This window comes from Notamacropus eugenii, chromosome 6 (assembly GCF_028372415.1).
Source record: "Notamacropus eugenii isolate mMacEug1 chromosome 6, mMacEug1.pri_v2, whole genome shotgun sequence".
NCBI lineage: Eukaryota > Metazoa > Chordata > Mammalia > Diprotodontia > Macropodidae > Notamacropus > Notamacropus eugenii.
This window is the reverse complement of record NC_092877.1, coordinates 15673875-15696716: the sequence shown is the minus strand read 5'-3', so window position 1 is coordinate 15696716 and position 22842 is coordinate 15673875. Positions and strand designations below refer to the sequence as shown.

The 22842-nt window shown below is 42.5% G+C and overlaps 1 protein-coding gene and 1 non-coding gene across 12 annotated transcripts in view; both read left to right on the top strand.

The window, feature by feature from the left end:
* TRIM44 (tripartite motif containing 44) overlaps positions 1-22842 on the top strand; it is a 184125-nt gene that overhangs the window by 8192 nt on the left and 153091 nt on the right. For 8 of the 11 annotated variants that reach the window (XR_011969234.1, XR_011969232.1, XR_011969233.1 and 5 more), the window contains exons 2-3: positions 12390-12443; positions 15726-15803. The exons of 1 other annotated variant lie outside the window; for it this stretch is intronic. Coding sequence is in view for 7 of the 10 variants with exons in the window: in XM_072619141.1 (XP_072475242.1) it covers positions 12390-12443; positions 15726-15803 (132 nt within the window). In the remaining 3 variants the exon portion in view is untranslated. The remainder of the gene's footprint in view (positions 1-12389; positions 12444-15725; positions 15804-22842) is intronic. 2 more of the 11 variants (XM_072619142.1, XM_072619145.1) reach the window with 1 other exon arrangement.
* Positions 7702-7823, top strand: LOC140512964 (U6atac minor spliceosomal RNA). Its single transcript, XR_011970013.1, has one exon. It is a non-coding gene; the product is annotated as a U6atac minor spliceosomal RNA (small nuclear RNA).

Genomic DNA, 22842 nt, shown 5'->3' with positions numbered 1-22842 from the left:
GTGACATTCTTTTCCATGTCTTTGCACATGTTGGGAGGCCTTGCTTGCTTTCTTACTAAAATCTTTTAAAAAATATTTTTTTTATTGTTTAAAATTTAAACTTAACAAACATTGAGTAAAATGAGAGTTTTTGTATATGTAACAGAACATAAAAGGGGGACGGTACGTTCAGCTATGAATTTCTATTATGTAGAACTTACTTTTATTTTTAAGTGTGTAATAAATACAACATGTATCTTCAAAGCTGTCCTGTTTATGATGACTTCTGTTTTCTTCAGTGCCTTTAAAAATGCTTTAGCGATCATTTCTTTTTTAAGGAGGGTTACCCAATTCTACTTCTCATCTCTCCCCCAAACTTCCAATGAGGGACAAAAAGGAAAAACAAAATTTTATAGCAAATATATATAGTGAAGCAAACCAAATTCATATATTGGCTCTCTCTGAAAGTGTATGTCTTATTCTGCATCTTGTGTCCATACCCTCTCTGTCAGGAAATGGGTAGCGTGCTTTAACAGTGGTCCGCTGGTTGGTCATTGACTTGATCAGAGATCTTCAGAATTTCAGTCAGTTGTTTGTTTGTTTTTCTTTTTTATGGTGTAGTTATTGTACAAATCCATCTTCTGATTCTACTCACTTCTCTGAGCATCAGTTCATACAAGTCCTCTCTGATTTCTCTGAATGATTCTCTTTGTGCCATCGGCTTCCTGTGCGACCTTGAGCTAGTTGCCTTGTTTACCAAATAAGGGTGCTCCAACGTCCTTTTTCTCACTGAAGTTGGATGTGTCCATCAGCCCACTTAGCAGGGTACCAATCTCATTTCTTAGGGTCCATAGTTACATTCATATACCATAAATTTGTGTAGTCATTCCCCAGGTGAGGGACTCTCCCTTTGTTTCCACTTCTTTGCCACCACAAAATAGCTGCTTATAAATATTCCTTGTATGTATGGGTCCCTTCCCCCTTTCTTTGATTTCTGTGGAATGTTGGCCTAGAAGTGGTATTAGTTTAGTGACTTTCAAGGCATCATTCCAAATTGCTTTTCAGAATGGCTCGGCCAATTCACAGCTTCATCAACAATGCATTGCTGTGTCTGTTTTCCCTCAGTCCCTCCAGCAATTATCGTTTTCCTTTTTATCATCTTTGTTAATCTAACGACTATGAGGTAGAGCCTCAGAATTGTTTGTTCGACTTTCTCTAATTTAATTACTAGTGACCTGAATGCAATTTTCCTTATGATCATGGGCAGCTTGAATTTCTTTCTTTGAGAGCTTCCTATTCATAGTCTCCAACCATTTTATCTTTTGGGGGATGACCCTTATTCTTATAACTTTGAGGGGCAGCTAGGTGGTGCAGTGGCTAGAGCACCACTGCAGGAGTCAGGAGGATCTGAGTTCAAATCTCACCTCAGACACTTGACACTCACTAGCTGTGTGACTTTGGGCAAGTCACTTAACCCCAAATGACTCATCCTGGGTCATCTCCAGTCATCCTGAGGAATATCTGGTCACTGGATTCAGATGGCTCTGGAAGAGAAGTGAGGCTGGTGACCTGCACAGCCCTCCCTCACTCAAAACAAAGTCAAGTGCAAGTCATGTCATTATTTCTCTGATGGCATGGTCTTCCTCGGCAATGAAGGATGAACACACACAGCGCACACACACACACACACACACACACACACACACACACACACAGCTTTGAACCAGTTCCTTATTTATCTTAGATATGAAACCTTGACCAAAGAAACTTGAGCTTCATTGACATTTTTTCTTTCCTAGTTTCCTGCCGACGCTCCTTGATTTCTCCTCACATCTCCTGAGGGTACCACTGGACTCCAGCTGTCTCCCTGTTATCTCTCAGTGTCGACAGATGATTAGCTTCTCTTCCCATCTGACAATTACTTGATGACTTCCTTTACTCCTTTTCTTCTTTGAAGGTCCTCCTTGTTTATAAGTCATGGTCTGCTCATACTCACCATGCATCTTTCCATTGCTTTAGAGATATTTTTATTTCTTTCAAGATTGTTGTATGCCATGTCTATATGTTATAAAGCAAATTTCTTCTAGCAGGGGTGGGAAACCAAACTCACATAGGAAGATGCCAAGAGAACTGGATGTGGAATTGGGGGACTCAGATTTGGATCCTGTCTATGACCCTTGCTGGCTAGCTATGCAGAAAAAGCTGATCAAATTAAACATTCTGATTTTTAAGATTTTTTCATCTGTAAGATGGGGATGATAATAAAACCCTTTGGGGTCTACCAACCCCAAAGGCTTGGTGGGGAAGGTGCATGATAAATCTTAAAGCTGTATTTTATTGTAAGCTGTTATTAATCTGAGAGGCAGCTCAGCTTGGCAGAATGAGGAGAATGTTAAACTTAGGGTCAAGAAGATTTAGGTTTCAGTATTGGCTCTGACAGTAGTCATTCTGAGGAATCACGGAACAATGATTTGACATGGTTTGGGAGTCTTAGAAACATAGGCCTTGACCCAGAAGGAATCTCAGAGACTACCTAATCCAACCACCTCATTTTCACAGGTAGATAAAATGAGCCCTGTATGTGAAATGGTTTGCCCAAAGTCACACAGTAAGCCACAGAGTAGAAATTGAATCCAGGTTTCCTGACTCTGTAGTCAGAATTCTTTCCACTGGACCTCACTGGAGCATTCCTAAGGGTTTATGTTCCAATGCTGCTTCTGGTACCTAATATCAACTCCTTGGGCCTCAGTTACTTTATCTGTAAAATAGGGGAGTTGGATTCGATGGGCTCTCATGCCACTTTAATCTATGATTCTATAACTTTGCAGGAGTCAATTAACTTCCTGAGTCTCAAGCAACTTACTTAAGATCTTTCTATTAACTTATGGACAGCTGGAGATATAGGGTGTATTGATTTATTCATTCAGTAGGCATTTATTAAGCACCTACTGTATGCCAGGCATCATTAGGCACTGTAGAGACAAGAGGGAAAACACAGCCCCTGCCCTCAAAAAACTTCGGTTCTACTTGTTTTGGTTTTTTATTTTATTTTATTTTACAATTTTACTTTTTATCAATTGCATATAAAAACAACTTTTAACATTTTTTTTCAAAATTTTCACTTCCAAATTTTCTCCCTCCTCCCTAAGAGGGCAAACAATTAGCTGCAGATTATACATGTACAGTCATGTAAGATATATTTCCATGTTAGCCATTACATTCTATTTGGAGGAAAACAACATAAATACCAAAAGTTAAACATAAAATGTATACAAAATAATTTTCAGGGAAGGCACAAGCCTCTGGGGAGATCAAGGTGAGCTTCCTATAGGAGGAGGCACTGTAGCTGATTTTTGAAGGGAGATAAGGATTCTATGAGCTAGAGGTAAGAAGGGATGGCCTTCCTGCAAGGGAGACAGCCCAGAAAAAGGCTTGGAGGCAGGAGATGGAATATCCTGTGTGAGGGACATCAGAAAGGTTGAATAATTAGAAGTTCTCTTGCAGAGTCATTGTAAAGAAAGATTTAGCCTTAAAACTCTCTATAAAGGTCAGTTGTTAGGACTGGGTATTTAATAATAGAGAATAGTATCAGTGATCAGGGCAGACAGGGACCTCAGGGACTAGGTAATTTAACCCCTTCATTTTACATTATGAGGAAACTAAGGGGGTAGTTAGTGACTTGTCCAAGGTCAAACAGGTGAGAGGCATCAGAGACAGGATCTGAACTCAGGTCTCCAGACTCCAAAGCCAGTACTCTTTCCACTGGACCTCATGACTGTTGAATTGATTTGAGTTACATATAGCAACAAAAGAAAGAGAGTGAGAGATACCCATCTCACTAAGATTTTCTGATCCACCTTTCTCAAAGGAACTAAAAGAAAAAAGTGAGCCTGGAATTGTCTATCAGCCTCTTGTCACTGGCCTCATAATTTATGACAAGTAACAATTTCCAAGACTACAGTTTATCCTACATTTAGTTAAATGGGATGGTGGATGCTTCCTGGCCCCCTTAATCTCATACATAAGCCAAGTCCAAATCACAGTGTAGGATGGGTAACAGCCAGTGTTCCCGCCAGGCTGAGTGTTCTCAGCCACAGGGAACAAAAATACCTCTGCCTACCACTTGAATTTGTTCTTGAACTGCGACAAGTAAACAGAGCAGCCCTAGGCACAATTGTAAAGTAGTAGGTGATATTTCTCTTTGCTTGCTTCTCCCTCCTCTTTCTGCACTTTTTCCTTTCATTGGGTAGTGGTTGGAGAGAACTAACTATCTTGGAAGTCAAGAAGACCCAGACTCTGACACAGACTCTAAGGAACTTACTGGCTTGTATTTGTAGCTCTAGAATTTGGCACAGTGCCTGGCATACCATAAGTGCTTAATAAACGTTTTACCTCCTGATCACTAAGACTATGAACTGCAGGGAAGGTGTTGATCTGCATTGATAGCCAGTCAACAAGCCATTTATTAAGTGCTTGCTGTATGCTAAGTCATAGAGATACAAAGAAAGGCAAAAACAAGGTTTATTTCCTCAAGGAACTCTCTACTGTGGGAGATAACATGTGAAAATCATACTTAGGAGGTATACAGTGTAAACAATCGAGGAAACATCATCACCTGGAAGTTCCCTATAGCTATGAAACCAGAGGTCCTGTCTTTATCCCTTCCTGTCCTGACTCGCCCTTTATCAACCCTTTCTGTTTAGTCATTTGTGACCCCATTTGAGAGTTTTCTTGGCCAAGGCATTGGAGTGGTTTGTCATTTCCTTCTCCAGCTCATTTTTACAAATGAGAGAACTGAGGCAAAGAGTGTTAAGTGACTTTGTGACACCATTTTGGGATTTCCTTGGCAAAGATACTGGAGTGTCTTGTCATTTCCTTTTCCAGTTCATTTTATAGATGGGGAAACTGAGACAAACAGGGTTAAGTGATTTGCCCAGAGTCACATAGCTAATAAATGTCTGATGTTGAATTTGAACTCATGAAGGTGAGTCTTCCTGATTCCAAGCACAGTGCTCTACCCGCTCTGCCACCTAGCCATCCCTCATATCAACTCTCTCTACTTCAATTCACTTCGAAAGTTTGTCTGCATATTTCCTGCATGTACATGCACAGTGCTTGGCACATAGTGTCTGATAAATTCTCTTTGAGTTCAAGCAAATGGCTAATGAGTATCAGCCACCTATTCCCCACTCTCTCCATCCTCACAGTCCAGATGTGTCCTCCAGAAGGTGAAATTTGCTCTGCCTATAAAGCCCATCCATTCCAGACTTGGGACAAGCCTGAAGAAAGTCTCTGAAGCAACATCAACCCCATCTGCTTCTGAGGCCAGTCTGCTGCCTCAGCTCTTGGGAGGCAAGAAACTAGTCCAAATGAGAGAATGGAGGACCAGAGAATTGGGGCACTCATACTCATTCAGCAGGAAGGATCACCTGAACTGGCACCTAGTTAGCAGGAATAATTAGATAAAATAAGAAGCTACTGGAGGGACTACTTTCTCCTCTATTCCTCCCACATGAGGTGATTCTCCATCTTCCAACTTCAAGCATCTTCCCTGACTGTCCCCTCTGCCTGCAACTTTCTCACTCCTCACCTCCACCTCCTGGCTTCCTTCAAGACTCAGATAAAGCCCCATCTTATTTAAGATACCTTTCCCAGTCCTTCTTAATTTGGAGACCTTCCCTGTGTTGGTCATCTTCCATTGGGAGTTCCTAAGATATTTTTTGGTTTTGGTTTTGTTTTGTTTTTGTGTCTCACAGACACAATACAAAATCAGGCAGATTATACTCTAGGCCACCAAGCACATTTCTCTCTGCAAGTACCGAATGGTAGAATCTCTGAATTGAGAGGGCCTCAGTCTTCTTGTGGCCCAAACCACACTCACACATTAATCAGAAATTATTACTACTGAGTAGGCTCTTTAGTTTGGACTTGCAATTTCACCAGTGCTGAGAACTTCTGATGTATAAAGTCCTTCCACCGAAGCAGACTGGTAACTTGTCTTTTTTTTCTTCACTTAATAGTATTTTATTTTTTTCAATTACATGCAAAGATAGTTTTCAGCATTAACTTTCACAAGATTTTGAGTTCCAATCTCTTCTTTCCACTCCCTCCCCTCCTCCCTTTCCAAAAAGGCATGCAATCTGATATAGGCTATACATATATAATATAATCATATTAAACATATTTCCACATTAATCATGTTGTGAAAGAAGAATCAGAACAAATGGATAAAATCGCGAGAAAGAAAAAAAGAGAAGAATATACTTCTATCTTCATTCAGACCCCATAGTTCTTTCTTGGATGTGGACAGTTTTTTCCATCATGAGTGGTGACTTGTCTTTAACTCAGTTTTAGATTAGAAGTTCTTATTTTTTTTTTGTTTAATGTCATGGACTCCCTTTGGCAGTCTGGTGAAGCCTATGGACACCACCTCAGAATAATATTTTTAATTAATTGAAGAAGATACTAAATTTATTCAGTTATTGGAGATTAGTTGATAGTTGGAAATTAGTGATTATAAATAATGCAATTCCCCACTCCAAGATCATGGACTCCCATAATCTATCTATCCATCTTGAGAGTCTCTAGACACTAGCTTAAGGACCCCTGCTCTCCAGGCCCTCTCCTGGGTTAAATTTCAGGAAAACCTATGGATACTGGCTTCCTTGGGGAGGGGGGGGGGGCGTCTAATCTTATCAGCCCACTTCCCCTCTGCTCTTTCTCCCCGCCCTCTTCTGGTAAGTAGGCAGACAAGCGAAATATTGAGCACACCCAAGATCTCTCCAAAGGATGTGACTGCTTCACATTTCAGTGTCCTGCTGGTACAATATAGGCTAGCTAACTGAAACACAGCTGGTGGGGCTAATTTTAGGCTCACCAGCCTCACTGCTTGTCCTCCGGATGATATTCTGTTTCTCAGCAGCAGGGAGAGGAGGAGGGAGGTAGGGGAGAAGGCGAGTGGAGGCCCCTGTCCTTCATTCTCCTGCTGGGACTTTGTTGGTGTGCTTTTAAAGCAGGTAGTCCCAAGTAAGGTCAGACACCCTCAGCCCAAGCCTCTCCTGCTCCTTCTACCTGCAGCATGCAAAGCTAATAGGGCTTGCATTTTTGGAAGAAGTCAGGCAGCCCCTTGGTGAGAGTAGCCAGTTTAGGAGGGAGTTTGCTGATGTAGGAGCTAGTCTGGCTCTTCTACAAGCTATAGAGTATGACCTTGGATAAAATGGCTTAATCTCCTCAGGCCTCAGTCTCTTAATCTGTAAAATGAGAATTTTATAGATTTTCCCCAACTGCAAAATAAGATGACCTTTAAGAGCCTTTTTAGATCCAAATTTATGTTCCTATGACCAGCTGGGCCTATTTTGAGTTTCTTGAATAGTACACGTCATGTACCATTTCTGTCCTTTTGTACATCCCATATTTGGGATGCTCTACCCCCTCATTTCTGCCTATGTTTCCTTTGTCTTCCTTAAAAACTCAGTTCAAAACCCATCTCTTCCAGTAGTCCTTTGCCCATCTTCCCTCTTGCCATATGCCTTCCCTTGTGAAACTGCTGCCCCCCTATCTAGTCTGTACCTAGTGCTTCACATGGGGTCTTCCCCATAAGAATTTGAGTTCTTTGGGAGCAGGGACAGTTCTTGTTTTTCTTTGTAACATTGTGGTTTAGCACTGTGCCTCGTGCATAGTAGGTGTTTAATTATTATTTAACTTGAATTTACCGGTTTAATATTATTGTATGAAAGGAAAGGTCAGGTCTTCTCTTGATAAGCATACCAGAGGTCCAAGGGGCCTTTAGCACACATATGCAGTTAAGGCAAGCCACTCCATTGGATAGCCAACTTTATTTTTTGGAAGGTAGGGTGAGAAAGAACTTGGAGACAGAGGAGCTCAGTTTTAATCCCAGGTCTGCTACTTACTCCCTGTGTGGCTCTGGACAAGTCATTTCCATTTCTCTGGGAGTCAGTTTCCTCTTTTGTAAAATGAGGGGATTGGATTAGAAGACCTCAAACTCCCTTCTGACTCTAGGTCTGTGATTCTTGTGAACAGGCCAGGATAGTCTGACTCCATTTCTGTGAAAAGCCCATTTTCTGACCAGACTACTATCTATGAGTGTGGAACAAAGGGAGTTTTTTTCTTTGTTTGTCTTTCTATTTGGGATGCTTCCTGCTTTTCAGCACTCTCTTGAGCTGGGAGAAAACATTTTTCTTATTTTGGTTTCGCCACTAGGTCCTCCTGATTTTTAAGCAGGTATTTAATAAATGCTGTTTCAGGCAGAAGCATGGTGTAAGACTGACTTCACCTTACTCAGTACAGTCTTCCACCTCGTAAAAAAAAATGTGAATCAAATATTTTGATTACTTTTTCTTAAGATACATAGATCAGCACCAGCAGACTGGTCACTAAGCAATGGATTTATTTTTCCAGATACAGAAACTCAACAAGCGCTTCTATTGAGGGCAAGAGTTTTTAACCTAGACACCCCCAAAAGGGTCCATGGATGGATTTCATAGGGTTTGTGAACTTGGATTGGGGAGAGATCTCACATTTTTAATGATCTTTGGTTTGTTTTGTATTCTTTTATTTTATGGGGATGAGAGAAGGGGAGAGAGAGCTATTCCATCTACAAGACATATTGATAAATATGAATTTATAATGTGGATAAAGGATGCTGATGGTTAGTATACACCCTGACTATCTTCCTGCTTCTCTATCTCATTTGTTCCAGCCATGCATTTGGGAGGTGGGAGGTGGGAGCAGAGGAGACAGAGAAGCCTGGCCCAGAGTGAGAGGCTGAGTCCATGTGGCCCAGTATGGTGAAAGCGTAGTACCATTTTTTTGTCCAGATCTTTAATGTCAGTTTCATCTAGGGTTTCCTCCAGGAGAAAGGGTCCAGTTTCACAAGAGGGTATCATTTGTCCACTGGCTAGTTATATTACCATATACAAGTCAGTGTATTTTTCCAAGACTTGGGTTTCCCCTTCTATGAAATGGGGATGTATCTCCTTACATTTGTATCTCCTTTGTATCTCTTTACATTGTTTAATGAAGATTCAATTCATTATAGATTTATTGAGCATAAACTCTTTGCCATACACTATATGAGTCCCTGGGGAAACAGCAGAAGAGCCCTTTACAGTCTTGGTCTTTAGGGGGGCTTTTGGTCTAATTGCCAATCCAGTAAGACAGATCAGAAAGCTCTTTGAAGATCATGAACTACCCTACTAATGAATCATGAGAGTGTTGTTTGGGGGAGCAACCACAGCTTTGGGGATGAGTCACTCACAGAGGGATGTCTGTCAGTTCAACATGAGCCCCTCTTTACACCACATTCCATGGGGGAGGACTAGGAAAATAAACAAAATCTGTCCACCAGCGGCTTCTGAGTTCTTGGAATGCTTCCCACATCTATGTTTCTCAACTAATTCATTGTAATTGTCCCAAGCATCAGTAGAGTTATTGGTAAGCCGCCTTCAAGAACTAAGTTATGGGGAACTTGTCTTTTCTCTGTGTGTGTGTTCTTCATGGAACTCAACTATGGGACTCAGTTTCCTCATCTGTAAAATGAGGGGTTGGATTAGATGTCTTCTGAGGTCCCTTCCACCTCTAGATCCATGACACTAAATCATTATTTCTTTGAGTCTCAGTTTCTTCAACTGTACAATGAGAGGGTTGAATTCATTGGCTTCTGAAGTCCCTCCCAGTTCTAGATCAAAGATTCTCTGATTCAGTGAACACCAATATCTCCATAGAATCAAAATGGCGGATGACCCAAGGGGCAATGGAGAAGTTCATGATTGATATGGGGACTTGAACACAGAAAGGGGCATCAAAAAAATCTCTCCAGCATATGACATGATCAGAAATGGAGGCGGGTCCAGAGAAAGATCTGATGAACTCTGTCTATTGAAGCATACTTTATTCACGTGTTTTATGTTTCTTGATTTTGAATCCATGATTTAAAAAGAAAAAAGAATATCACCTACTGCTGCCCTTTAAAAAGCATCTCATTTCTGGAAGAAGAAAGGGGAAATTTAAAAAAAACCTCTCCCTTTTTAGATTTAATCCTTTCTTTAAAAAAACAATTAAGCTATTGTTAAGTCTGAGCAGGTCTACAGCACTCTGTCCTGGTGGTCTTCCATTTCTGCCATGAACAGGAAAGTGTGTTTTGTTACTAGCTGAGTGCCTGAGATTTCTGCTTTCTTTCACTCGTATTTTAAGTGTTTCCTGTCTTCGTTCTGCTCATTTTGCTCTGCATCAGTTCCTACAAATCTTCACAGGTTACTCTAAATCTCTCATTTCTTACTGTGTAACAATAATACTACTTGGTGGAGTTTTGTTTTGTTTTGTTTTTTTAGCCATTCCCCAGTTGATGGGTGCCCATTTGGTCTTCTTTGCTAGACATTAGAACTCTGTCTGCAAAATGTTAAAAAGATTCATTTAAAGGCAGAGGATCTGCCAGATGTGGAGTCAGCAAGACCCCACCTCAGACACTTACTAACTGTATGAGTCTGCATAAGTCACTGTGTCTCTGACTCAGTTTCCTTCTGGAGTTGTGAGGATCAAGCAAAGTCATGACTGCGCACAGTGAATTTTACAGTCCTCAATGCCATCTCCTTGAGGGTAAAAGCTATTTCACATGTGTCTCAGTATCCGCAGCACCTACCACAATGTCTTGGACACATTTGGTGTTTAATAAGTGGTTGTTGTAGTTTAAGTAGACACAACAACCACAGCAAAATGATGCTATAAACTTATAAGAACTATAAACTTGGCCCTAAAGAAGAGATGTAAGGAAACACCTCCCCACTCCCACCTCCTCCTTTGTTGAGGTTGGGGGGGCAGGTGTGTGAACACGGCATATAGCCTCGGACGTTTTTTAAATCTTGGTTGGTTTTGTAGGATTTTTACCCTCCTTTCCTTCCTCTTATTATTTGCTGTTATGAGGGAAAGTTCTCCAGGAAGCAACGGAGGGGAAAGACACGTCAGAAGATGTAACTGATATAAAACCAAAAGGGAATCAAATTAATTCATGTTACTAATATTCCATGACTGATGGATGGAAGCCCTCATTCCTTATTTTTTGAGGAGTCCAAACCCTGTGCCACGTTATCCTAGGAGTGTATTTTCCCGGGAGTGATGGATGCTGATTCTTCTCGTGTGTGTGTGTGTGTGTGTGTGTGTGTGTGTGTGTGTGTGTGTTTTAATGCATACCAGTTTCCTGGGAGGAGCCGAAGGGTCTAAGGGTCCCCTTCTCTCTCAGCAGGAGCAGCATTTGGCAGGGGAACTCTCCTCCCCCTTGCTGGCACTCCCTGTGATTTTCATTCTCCTTTCTGGGGCTTACAAAGCACAGCCTGGCACATCCTCGCTCTGGAGCAAGGAGGGTGGGTGGGTGGGGATAATAATGATGATGGCAATAATAATAGAGTGCCCTTTTGCTGTGGGGTTGAAACCATGCCCTCGCAGCTGGAATGTTGGGGGGGTGGGGAGAGTGGAGAGAGCTTTCTAGGACAAGTGACCCGGTTGCTCAGCCAATGGAAGGAGGACTAGGGGGGTGACATCATCAGCCAAGCTCATTGTCTGCTCCTCTCTGGGAATCGGGACCCTGTGTCTAGCAGCTTAACTCTTTCCTCATGGTCTCCAGCCTTGGATCCTGCAAGGGGCCTTCCATCCCAGCTTCTACAAGCGAGGCCCTGACTTATCTAAGGCTGGCATTACAATCCACCCAATTTCTGGCTCCCAGCTAATTGGAATAGGATAAGAGGTAGCTAATTATGATAATAAATATTTGTATGAAATCTGCATGAAATATAACTTGGCAGAAGGTAATCTCAGGTATCCTCAGCTCTTAGCACTGTCCCTGCACATAGTAAGCACTTAATAAAGGCTTGTTGCCTGTATTTGTTAGACTATATCTTACTCACCAACTTGTATTTATTATGTACCTACTCTGTGCTTGGCACCAAGCATTCAGACAGAAGGCATAAGGCAAAGAGCACTAGCCTATGGAGTCGAGACCTGGATTCAAATCCTGACTTCTGATGTGTACTACTTGTGTGATGTTGGCCAGGCTCCTTAACCTCCTTTGTTTCCTCATCTGTGAAATGAGGAGGTCAGACTAGATGGCTTCTGATCCTGTCATGAAGTCAAACAGTCCCTGATGTATTTATTGAGTAGCTACTATGGACCAGATGATATCCTTAAGCATTTATTAAGTCCCAACTCTGTGCACCTACTGTCCATAAGCATTTATTAAGTGCCTACTGTCAGGCACTATCCACAAGCATTTTTTTATGTGCCTACTATGTGCCAGGATCCAAAGGCAACATGTTGAAGAGGTAACCTTGCTGTAATATTTCTAGGTTCATAGGATCATAAGGATCTCAGATATCATTTAATGTGAGGACTTCATTTTATAGGCAAGAAACGGAAGTCCCAGAGAGGGTGAGACACATACCCACATGTGGAGAGAGGTCAGTCTTTTGTTTTATGCATCACTTTTATTTCTGAATTTATCCATCCCTTCTGTGACAAATTTCACCTGTTGGGAAGATTTCTCTAGCAATGCAGAGTTGCCTAGAGTAGTAAGTGTCAAGTGGCTTACCCAGGGTCGAACAGAACTTGAAGCTAGGACACCCTGGCTCTGAGTCTTTCTTACTTCATTATTTGGCCTCTCCCTCCCCGCCCCCCAAAAGGAGAAAGAGAGAGACAGAGAGACAGAGAGAGAGACAGAGACAGAGACAAGCAATTAAAAAAGTAGTAAAAACATCTGTGGAATCTGACTGTGTATACAATGTCCCACACTCATAGTTGCCCATCTCTGCAGGAAAGGATGTTAGATACATTTTCTCCAGAGGATAGACATTTAGGTTCTTCATTAAGCTGACAAACCACTGTCTTCCTATAAATGCCTTTTGTTATATAGGAAGGACAAAAATATGATGCAAGGTCCCATTGGGCTCCTTGTCTGACCCCGGGGTTAAGAGATGGTCTTTAAGCCAGTTATCAATCCTAATTATGCCCCCTCAGGCTTAAGAGACCATTGATCTATTTGGTGGGGAGCTTCATTTGGCCTGTAGCTCCACAGAGTTGCTACTTCTATTTGGACGCAGGTTGTACAGGTTTCCAATTCACCAACGGAGGTAATGTATGTGTTCATCCTTCATTGCCAAAGAAGACCGTGCCATCAGAGGAATAATGACATGACCTGCACTTGACTTTGTTTTGTGGGAGGGAGGGCTGAATAGCGGTAATGCTATTTAATCAAAGATTTCACTTATAAATATGTTCAGATGCAGAGTTGTATTTAAAGCTGGCTCAGTAATTCAGCACTTTAACGATTACTATCCTGGAGAGCCACGGAAGGTTTTGTGGAGGTGGGGAGGAGGCCTGGCCTCTAAGAACTTGATTTTGAGAGCTCCATGAAGTACAATTAGAGGAGCTGAGGGACCACTTAGAAGGCTATTAGCAAAGGTTTCAGGTGAGGGGTGATGAAAACAGAGCTGGGATCTGGATAGGTGAGCTGATGGGAAATAGGGTCAATTCTAGAAATGTGGAGGTAGAACCTATAAGATGTAATGGGTGACTGGATGGGGGAGAGGGGAGGAGGAGAGACATGAGTCACTAAAATCTGGGTAGCTGGGAGGATGGTAATGTCATTGACAGAAAGAGGAGGAACAATTTTAGAAGGTGACAGAGAAGGGGATGAGTTCAGTTTCCATATACGTAATAGAGATGGGAGGTATGATTTCAACGATCTAGGAAACTCCCTCCAACAACGCAGGTCATCTTAGAGAGCACTAACAAGTTATGTGACTTGCCCAGGGTCACAAGCCGGTATGTGTCAGAATGGGGATTTGAATGCAGTTCTTAGACTGGCTCTCTATCCATTAACCTACACTGTCTCTGAAGAGACCCGAATCTACCTAGGAATAGTGTGTAAAGGGGTTCCCCAGCCTTAAAGAACTTTATAAGTGGGAGTCATCATTTTAAAAAAATTTTGTACAAGTAATATTTTCATGTTAGTGGGGCAAGTAAAAGTCATTCTTATTTTTAATTTTTATTTTATTAATTTATTTTATTAATTTGTATTTTATTGTATTACTAATTTTATTATCATTTCTCTTTTTGCTCCAGCAATTTTTAACACTGGTGGGATATCCAGATGTAGCTGTATAGCAGGAAGTTAGAATAAGGGATTGAAACTTGGGAAAGAGATTCAGACTAGAAATACAAATTCAAGTGATCTGTAATGATGATGATGATGAGAGCGTTTATAAAAAGCTTTAAGGTCTCCACAATACTGTATGATGCCTACCATACTGTGTGATACATGTAGGACCTCATTGGGTCCAAATAGCAACCTTATGAAGGAGGTGCTATTATCTTCCCCATCTTACAGATGGGGAAACTGAGGTACAGAGCAGTTAAGTGACTTCCCCAGAGTCTCACACCTAGTGGGTGTCTATAGCGATGATTACCAGTCTCAGGAATGAAGGTAATCATCAAGGAGGAACATTTTAAAAGGGAGAGAAGACAAGAAAGGTAGATCCTTAGGCAACAGGAGAACAATAGTGAACCGGCGAAAGAGGCTGAGAAGGACCAGGCGAATAGGAGGAAGGAAGGAGCCAAAAGGGTGGAATTTCAGATGCTTCAGAAAGGTCAAGGAAGATGAGGACTGAGAAAAGGTCATTCATTGAACTGTGCAGTTTAATAGACATGTGTGGCCTTGGGAGAAAGGTTTCAGGAGAACCCTGGGGTCAGAAGCTGCAGCAGCAGTCACCCTTCTCAGATAGAATGGAGTGGGGGGTGGGGGGGCGGTTCTCAGAGCATGATTTGGGATGACAGCACAAGAGAGTGAGGGTGGGGTGGAACAGGGAAATGAACCCACTAGAAGGGTTTGAGGAACGGACTTGGCAACAGATCAGGCGTCTGAGGTCTGAGAGTCAGCCTGTCTGAGTCTGCAGGTGCTCCTCTCCAGGCAGGATAGAGGGAAGGAATGACTCACAAACACCCCAGAAAGCGCCAGTCAGGAGACGTATGTTAATTGTGGCTTTGCCACCAGAGAGCTGTATGACCTGTTTTCACATCTGTATGGGGTAAACCAAGGGTTCTGTGGTCAGAGGATCTAGTCTGAAATCTGGTCTCTGACGCTTACTGCCTTTGTAACCTTCTCCTCCCAGGGCCTCGGTTTTCTTATCTGTATAAAAGTGAGGGGCGGCGACCAGATGAGCTGGGAGTGAGGGTCCTCTTCATTCTCAATCTCTGACCCTATGAGGCTCCTTTCTGAACCACCTCCCGGTTCCACCACCTCATATCATCCCACCCTGAAGTCACATCTCGAGATAAAGTCTTGGCATGAGAGTGGTACATCGTGCTTGAGAGAATGATTCACAATGAGCAGGTCAGAGTGGTGGCCTTCCTGCTCCCCCCATCCCATTCCTGCCTCAGGCCTCTTGCCTGGGCCTCCACTCTTCAGACCAGGGATGCTGGCAGCCCATGAGCCTGCCTGTCCGAGTGCATCCATTTTCATTCTAGCAGATATCTCAGGTCACTGGGCAATGTCTGTTCTGGGGGAGAAGCAGGGAGGACAGAGCTGCCAGCCCTGGCCATGCAGGGCTCCCCGCTATCTGAAAAGAAATGTTCTCTTCTTGCCTTGTCATCTCCTAGAACGCTGTTGACGCTAGCTCTACAGAGCAGACAAGGTGGGGGAGGGGGCTGCCCAGTGACCCCTCCCACCTTCTTTTCTTTTCTAGAACAGAGAACCAGTGGATCTGAAGGTGGCCATGCTGGAGATGGTGGAGAGGCTCAAATTCAAGTGTGGGGACCCCAGAGTGAGTATTGTTTTGGGGGGATTGATTGGAGGGTAGGAACACCAGAGAGCTTTCCATCCCCCTAGAGCCAAGTACAGGCTATTGCTAAGGACATCCATCTGAACGTTGCATTAAGATCTAATTAAGCCTGCCTGCCAGAACCAGAGCAGGGCCTCTAACATGCCTACAGATAAAGTCATTTATTTTCTCCCCATTTTCCATTTATGACTTCCAACACGTAATCAGTCATTGTTGTCCCTAAACTATAGACAGGAGTTTGTTTAATCCCTTTCTGCTGTGCCTTTGCAGCTGATGCTGCTTCAATGATTGTTCAATTCAGAAAAAAAAAACAGATATATACATGTACACAATGTATATACATACATAAATAATGTGTACTCACACACATATGCCTGCACACAAAACATGCATGTGCATACGGCGTCAGCATTCATGTTTACATATGTATGTGCATGTAGACAGGTGTTCGAATGTGTGGCACGTGTGTGTGCACATATAAACACAAGTGCGTGTATGCATATACACATATGTATGCATGTTTTCCTGAATTTAAGTTATTGAAGATACAAAAAGTATGTACATAGACAATGTAATGTATGTATGCACACTGTATTTATATGTGTGTGTGCATACATGCGTTTTACACACATGAGAATCAATAGTTATGTGTGGCTATATACATAAATGCATATGTGTTTATGTATGTATATTGCACATATCCACATACACACAAATATGTGTGTACACATGTCTGTATGTGCGTATGTATGTGTATTGCTGAATCTAATGGCTGTTAGACATCATATATGTAACTGTGAATATAAATGCATAAATAGATCTACACGTATATGTAAACATATGTGTATTGCACATACATCTGTACATACAGCATAGACAAAATATGTTTGTGTATGTGCATACTGTAGTGTATATCTATCAGGTAATAAATTAAACTAGAGACATGAATCAGCCTAATGTCTCAAGCTAGCCATCAATCCAGGCTCATCCAGTTGGTGCCCACCGGGAGAGGCTTTCTCTATTTACAGGGAACCAGCTGCCTTCAAGAATGCTTTTGTCCCCATGACCCAGAGTCTAGTGAGGGGGGACACGTTAAACTTCTGGACTTTTTTCTGCAAGATATTGGGGGTTGAAGGTTTGAAATTCTGGAAGATGGCATACCAGGGTGGGGGAAGACCAGGGAGTAGAGCAGGCTGTGGAGGATTATGCGTAACTTACCCCTTTTCTGACCCAGACATTTAGTAGGGGCCCTAGCAGGTGTTGGTGGCAGTTGCCTGTGCTGTAGTGTTGGTGTCTTAGAATTACATAGAGAAAGGAACCTGGATTTGAGGGGTGGGATTTCAGATAAGAACCAAGAATTCAGCTCTATTCTGCCAAATGATTGAGTTCAACTCAAATTGACTCAACTCAATTCATTCTGATCCAACAAGTCATTATTAAGGTTTTTTATTGGATGTAAGCTCATCGAGAGCAGGGACTGTCTTTGCATCTCTTCTGCTTTGCACAATGCCTGGCACATAGTAGGTTCTTAATAAATTCATTGATTGATACCATGATAGGCATACAAAGGCAAAGTGGAAAAAAAATGGCTCTTGCCCACGAGGAGCTTTTCTCTTACTGAGATTTCACAGCATTTATATGGACAAACAAATATATGCAGTATGATTTGAGAGGAGAAACAGAACGGTCAGCCACAGAAGTGGAGGTGGGGGTGGGGAGGTTTCGTTCCTCTTTCTATTTGCAAGGAGCAGCTGCCTCTACGAATATTATGTCCACATGACCCAGAGGGTGATAAGGGAGACAGATTGGGTGATTGAATCTGGAAGTCTTCCCATCTCATTATCTATCTATCTGTCTGTCTATCTATCTATCTAATCTATCCATCTATTTTTATCTCCGCCCTGGTGGCAAAATAGTGCAGTGGATAGAGCATGGGACCTGGAGTCAAGAAGACTTGAGTTCAAATCCAGCCTCAGACACTTATTTACTGTGTGATCCTGGGCAAGTAATTTACCTTCTGTCTACCTCAGTTTCCTCATCTGCAAAAATAATAATAGCACCTATCTCCCAGAGTTCTGAAAATCAAAAGAGATAGTATTTATAAAGTGCTTTAAATCTTCATCTTACTGAGTGAACCACACAGCATATATACACATATATTCTCCTTCCTCCTCTCCCCACTAATTAGGCAAAGGCTCAAATATCACCAAGATTCTTATAAAGTGGCCACATACACTAATAATAATAAAAACTCCCATCCATAGCGTGATTCAAGATTACAAATTGTTTTCCTCCAACCAACCCTTCCAGATGGATTTTAGTTTCTCTTTGTTTTACACACAAGGAAACAGAAGCTTTCCCCTGGGGTTGAACAGTTGGTCAGCGGCAGGATCAGGACTTGAACCCTGGTCTCCTAAGGTTTCTCTTTGTACTGCCCCACACTACCTTGAGTTAACCGAAGGAGGCTTCCCAAGAGGGTAAAGAGTGTTTCAAAAGTCTGTGGGCTCAGCGTTGATCAGCTCATTCTCAGCCAAGCTCACACGACCTAATCACCATCACTGGCATTGTCTTTGAAAACAAAACCCAATAATAGTCATCATAAGTCACACTTCTACAGCTATGTATAGTTTTACTGTGATTTCCTTACATGATTTCGTTTAATCCTCACTGCTGCCCTCACAGGTCTGTAATAATTATAATAGCTCACATTTATACACCATGTTATGGTTTATAAAGAGTCTCTCCCTGTAACTACCTTGTAAGGTGGGTAATTCAAAGGTTATTATCTCTATTTTCTGGATGAGGAAACCTAAGGCCCACAGATCAAGACACCTACCCAAAGTCCCACAAGTTGTAAGTGGGACTTGAACCCAACACCTAGCAAGAGTGCCTGGTGCACAGTAGGCACTTAATAAAGGCTTGTTGACTGACTCATTGAACCCAGGTTTTTCCAGACTTTAAGTCCCATGCTTCTGCTAGCAGCACACTATGATTACCTCCCCTAAAAAAAAAAGGAACATAGTTACCAGCCAATCTAACACAACCAGAATTTATTAAGCCTACAGACCCCTTCTCAAAATCACATTATGAAACGCATCATATAAAACATATCAGATTACAAAAGGAAACTAATCAGATTGAAATAGAGATGGAATTGTCATGTTTCCCTATCCAAGCTCGGACACCCAGAGCCCTAAGTTAAAAATTCCTCCCTGTCCTAGAGACAAGATGCCATCAATGACTGGAGCTCAGCACTCCAAGTTAGAAAGACCTGGATTCAGATCCCACCTCAGACACTTAACCAACTTTGTGGCCTTGGACAAGTCATTTATTCCATTGTCTCATCAGTAAAATGGGCATGTTCATAGCACCTCCACCCACAGGATTGTTATGAAGTCATTCACTCCTTCTTAGTCTCAGTTTTGGTCTGTAAAATGGGGATGTTCCTAGAACCTCCCTTTCAGCATAGTTGTGAGACGCTAAAAAGTAAAACCTACTTTTAAATCATTTAAGAACAATCACTTCATCCACATTTACTTTAAAGTTTCTGGAGCTACACACACACCAACTAACCTCTCTAGCTTTTGGCTTTACAAGTGCAGATAGTAATAACCCAGATGCTTAAGATACTTTAAGATTGACTAAGGGGGTCTCCGTCTTGCAACAGTCCTGCATGGCAACTTTTTAAGCCCATTTCCCAGAAGAGGAAGTTAAGGCTCATATAAAAGAAGGTGACCTCCAAGGTCCCCCAGCTAGCATGCAGTAGATCTGTAGTGGTAGCCCTGTCTCTGGACTTTTAGGTCTTTCTCCCATTCCGTCTGATGTCAGGGCTGCTAGGACTTCCCTGCTTCCTCTGCTCTTTCACACCCGTTTCTTCTGGAGGAGTCTGAGGGAACACGGGGGCCGTCTGAATTTTTATTTTTAAGACCTTTAATTGCAGGTCTTGTGTTCTATGCTCCGCACACCTGGTGCCGGCTGGTTGGTGGCATCGTCGGAAAGAAGGTGTGAAGACGGGGTATTTTAAATCCGTCCTTCCTGCGGCAAAGACAATCCGGGGCGGTGTGGTTTCCCTGAGAATGAATCAACCTTTCTCCCAAGAGGCTGTGGTTTCCTTCCTCCCCTACAGTTTAACAAGGCTCAGCAAGGAATGGAGAAAAAGATCCCTGGACGGGCAGTCCCTGAGTGGGGGCCAGAGAACACCAGAACCCAGGTCTCCTGGGAACCATGAGGAGAGGCACTGGCCCCCTTCTCCGGGGTTTGCTTCTGCCTTAAGTGCCTCTCTCTACAGAATATCAGTTCCCTGCGAGTGAGGACGGTTTCATTCCTCGTACCCAGGACCTAGGAAAGTGCCTGGCACACAGTAGGTGTTTAATAAGTGCTTAATAATTGGGCAAGACAATGAGTGAGTCTCTAGCATCTCCAACACCTTCTGTTTTCATGATTTCTTCGCCCTTTAAGTCAGTTTGTCTAAAATAGCAGTATTCATTTGTTTTTCTATCGTATCATTTTTTCACGAAACTGACTTATCCAGAGGCAGCCATCGAGTCACGGAGGGATGAACACTCTGCTGCCCCACATTTGCTTCTCCCCAAACCCCTTGAAGCATCACTAGGCTTGATTGGTCCAGACACTTGGGTCCCACAGGGAACCGGCTTCACTTTTACCTTGGAGCTAAGCAGACAGGAGATGCAAATGACTCATTTTTGCCTAATACATTTTTTAGACCCACTTCTCCTTGTCAGTCTGGATGATTTTGCTTCTTATTTGGATTTTTTTCTGCAAGAGGTCCGAAGAATCAGTTAGGAGATGCAGTATCTCTTAGCTTTAAAAAAAAAGATGGAACTCTTGAAAATGAAGGAAAATAGGGCAGGGGGAGGGAGAAGGAAGGGAAGCTGGGAATCTGGGGTGGGGGTGAGGCTTTTTTATACTAAAGGATCATTAGCTTTGATTTAAAAAAAAGAAGAGTTCCTTGAGAATCATAGATTTAGAAGTGGGGGGATTCTTAGAGGACAAAGGGTCCAAATCCCTCATTTTACAGTTGAGAAAACTGAGGCCCAGAGAAGTGACTTGCCAAGGCTCACACTGCTAAGCGTCAGAGGCAAGATTTGAACCAGGTCATCCCAATTCCCAAATCCAGCACTCTTAATTTCATTAAATAGCAAACACCTCTAATTTACATGTCACACGTGATAAAAATTATCTCTGTAATCCGAGCACTTTTTCTATATGAATTTTTCTGTGTAACTTTTCAGGAACATCCTTGGTGTCATCCTGGTCAAAGGACCAGGGTTTGACCTTGAAAAATTCCTCTTCTGGCCTCAGTTGCCAAATTTGTAAAGTGGGCAAGACAATCTCTAAAGTCAGTTCATGTACTAAATTTCTGTGGAAATTGACCTTGGTCCTGTAACTTGGGATCATAGTTGCAGACCTAGAAGGGACTTTATAGGTTGTCTACGCACCAACCTCTCTCAGTCACACCTTATTTTACAGATAAAGAAATTAGACCTACAGAAGTTGACTTATCCAAGATCACACAGGCTCTAAGTGGAAAATCCAGGATTTGAATCTCTAAGTCTAAGCCCACTCTAAGTCCACTGCTCATATTACTGTACCCTTCTTGTTGCCTCTGGTTCTCCTACTTATTACTTGTGGGACCTTGGATGAGTCACTAAATCATCTTTTCTTCAATTTCTTCAGCTGTGAAAGAAGTATAATAATGTTTGTACTTTAGAGAACTTAGGGAGAAAAGGGTCCTATAAACCGTAATGTTGGGCTGAATGATTTCTGAGGACCCTTCCAGATAAAAGCTCCCATGATTAGTCAACGATGTGTCACAGGGGAAATGTAATAATGTACTGGCTCTGGAGTCTGTCTTGGGTTCAAATCTCTCTCCTCCCTGACTAACCTTGGGCAATGAGTCATTGAGAAACACTGAATAAGCACTTCAAAGTTTGTATTAAACACTTTGAAGTTTGTAAAGCCCTTCACATATATTCTCACTTGATGCTAAGTGCTAGGATACAGACAAGGGTAGAAGGCTGTTCCTTGTTCTGGAGAACAGTCTAATGGGGGAGAAAATATGCAAACACCTCCATACAAACAAGCTATCTACAGGATAAATGGAGGAGATTGTTGCTTGTCTTTCATTCTCAAAGAGGACCATGGCATCAGGGAGGTGAGGAAGAGCTGTGCAAAGTCACCAACCTCGTGTTCTCCTCTAAGACATCTGGGCTCAGTGACCAGATATGGATCAGGATGACTAGAGATGGCTCCCAGATGGGAGAGAATCAGCAGAGGGAAGGCATTGACTGCATTAAGAAGGATTAGGAAAGGCTTATTGTAGAAGGTGGGGTTTGGGGGGACAGGTGAAGAAAGCTGGGAGGGGGAGCATTCCAGGCCTGAGGACAGTCCAGGAGAAGGCTTGGAGTTAGGGAATGGAATTTATGGTTTGAGGATCAGTCAGGACATCAGTGTTTCTGGATGGTAGGGTGGGTGAAGTGGAGTAAGATATAAAGATGGCTAGAAAAGTATCTTGGGGCCAGGTTAAGAAGGGCTTTGAAAGTCAAGAAGGTGCTTATATTAGAGTTGGGGTCAGAAGACCCTCAACTCTTACCAGTTACTAGCTCTTCAACCTTGGTCACTCACTCTCTCTGGGCTTCAGTTTCCACATCTGTGAAATAGGCTTGCACTGGGTGGCCTTGGAGGCTCCCTCTAGCTTCAGATCTAGGCTTCTTTGATAGACATTTATAGAGAACAAGAATCAGGTCTTTCTCCGTACATGCCAAACAAGCCACTGGTTTCACTGGGCAAGTCAGTCCACAAACATTTAAGTGCACTAAGTTCAAAGGAGGCCAAGATCAGGCTCTGCCCTCAAGGACCTTACATTCTAAAGGGAGGGATAAGAAGTAAATAGCTAAGAACCAAAGATGTAGACTGAGTGGATGGAAGGGCATTTGAAAGGGGGAAGCCGGGAGGACCAAGAAAGGCTTCCTTGAGTAAAATGGGATTTAGACCAAATGAA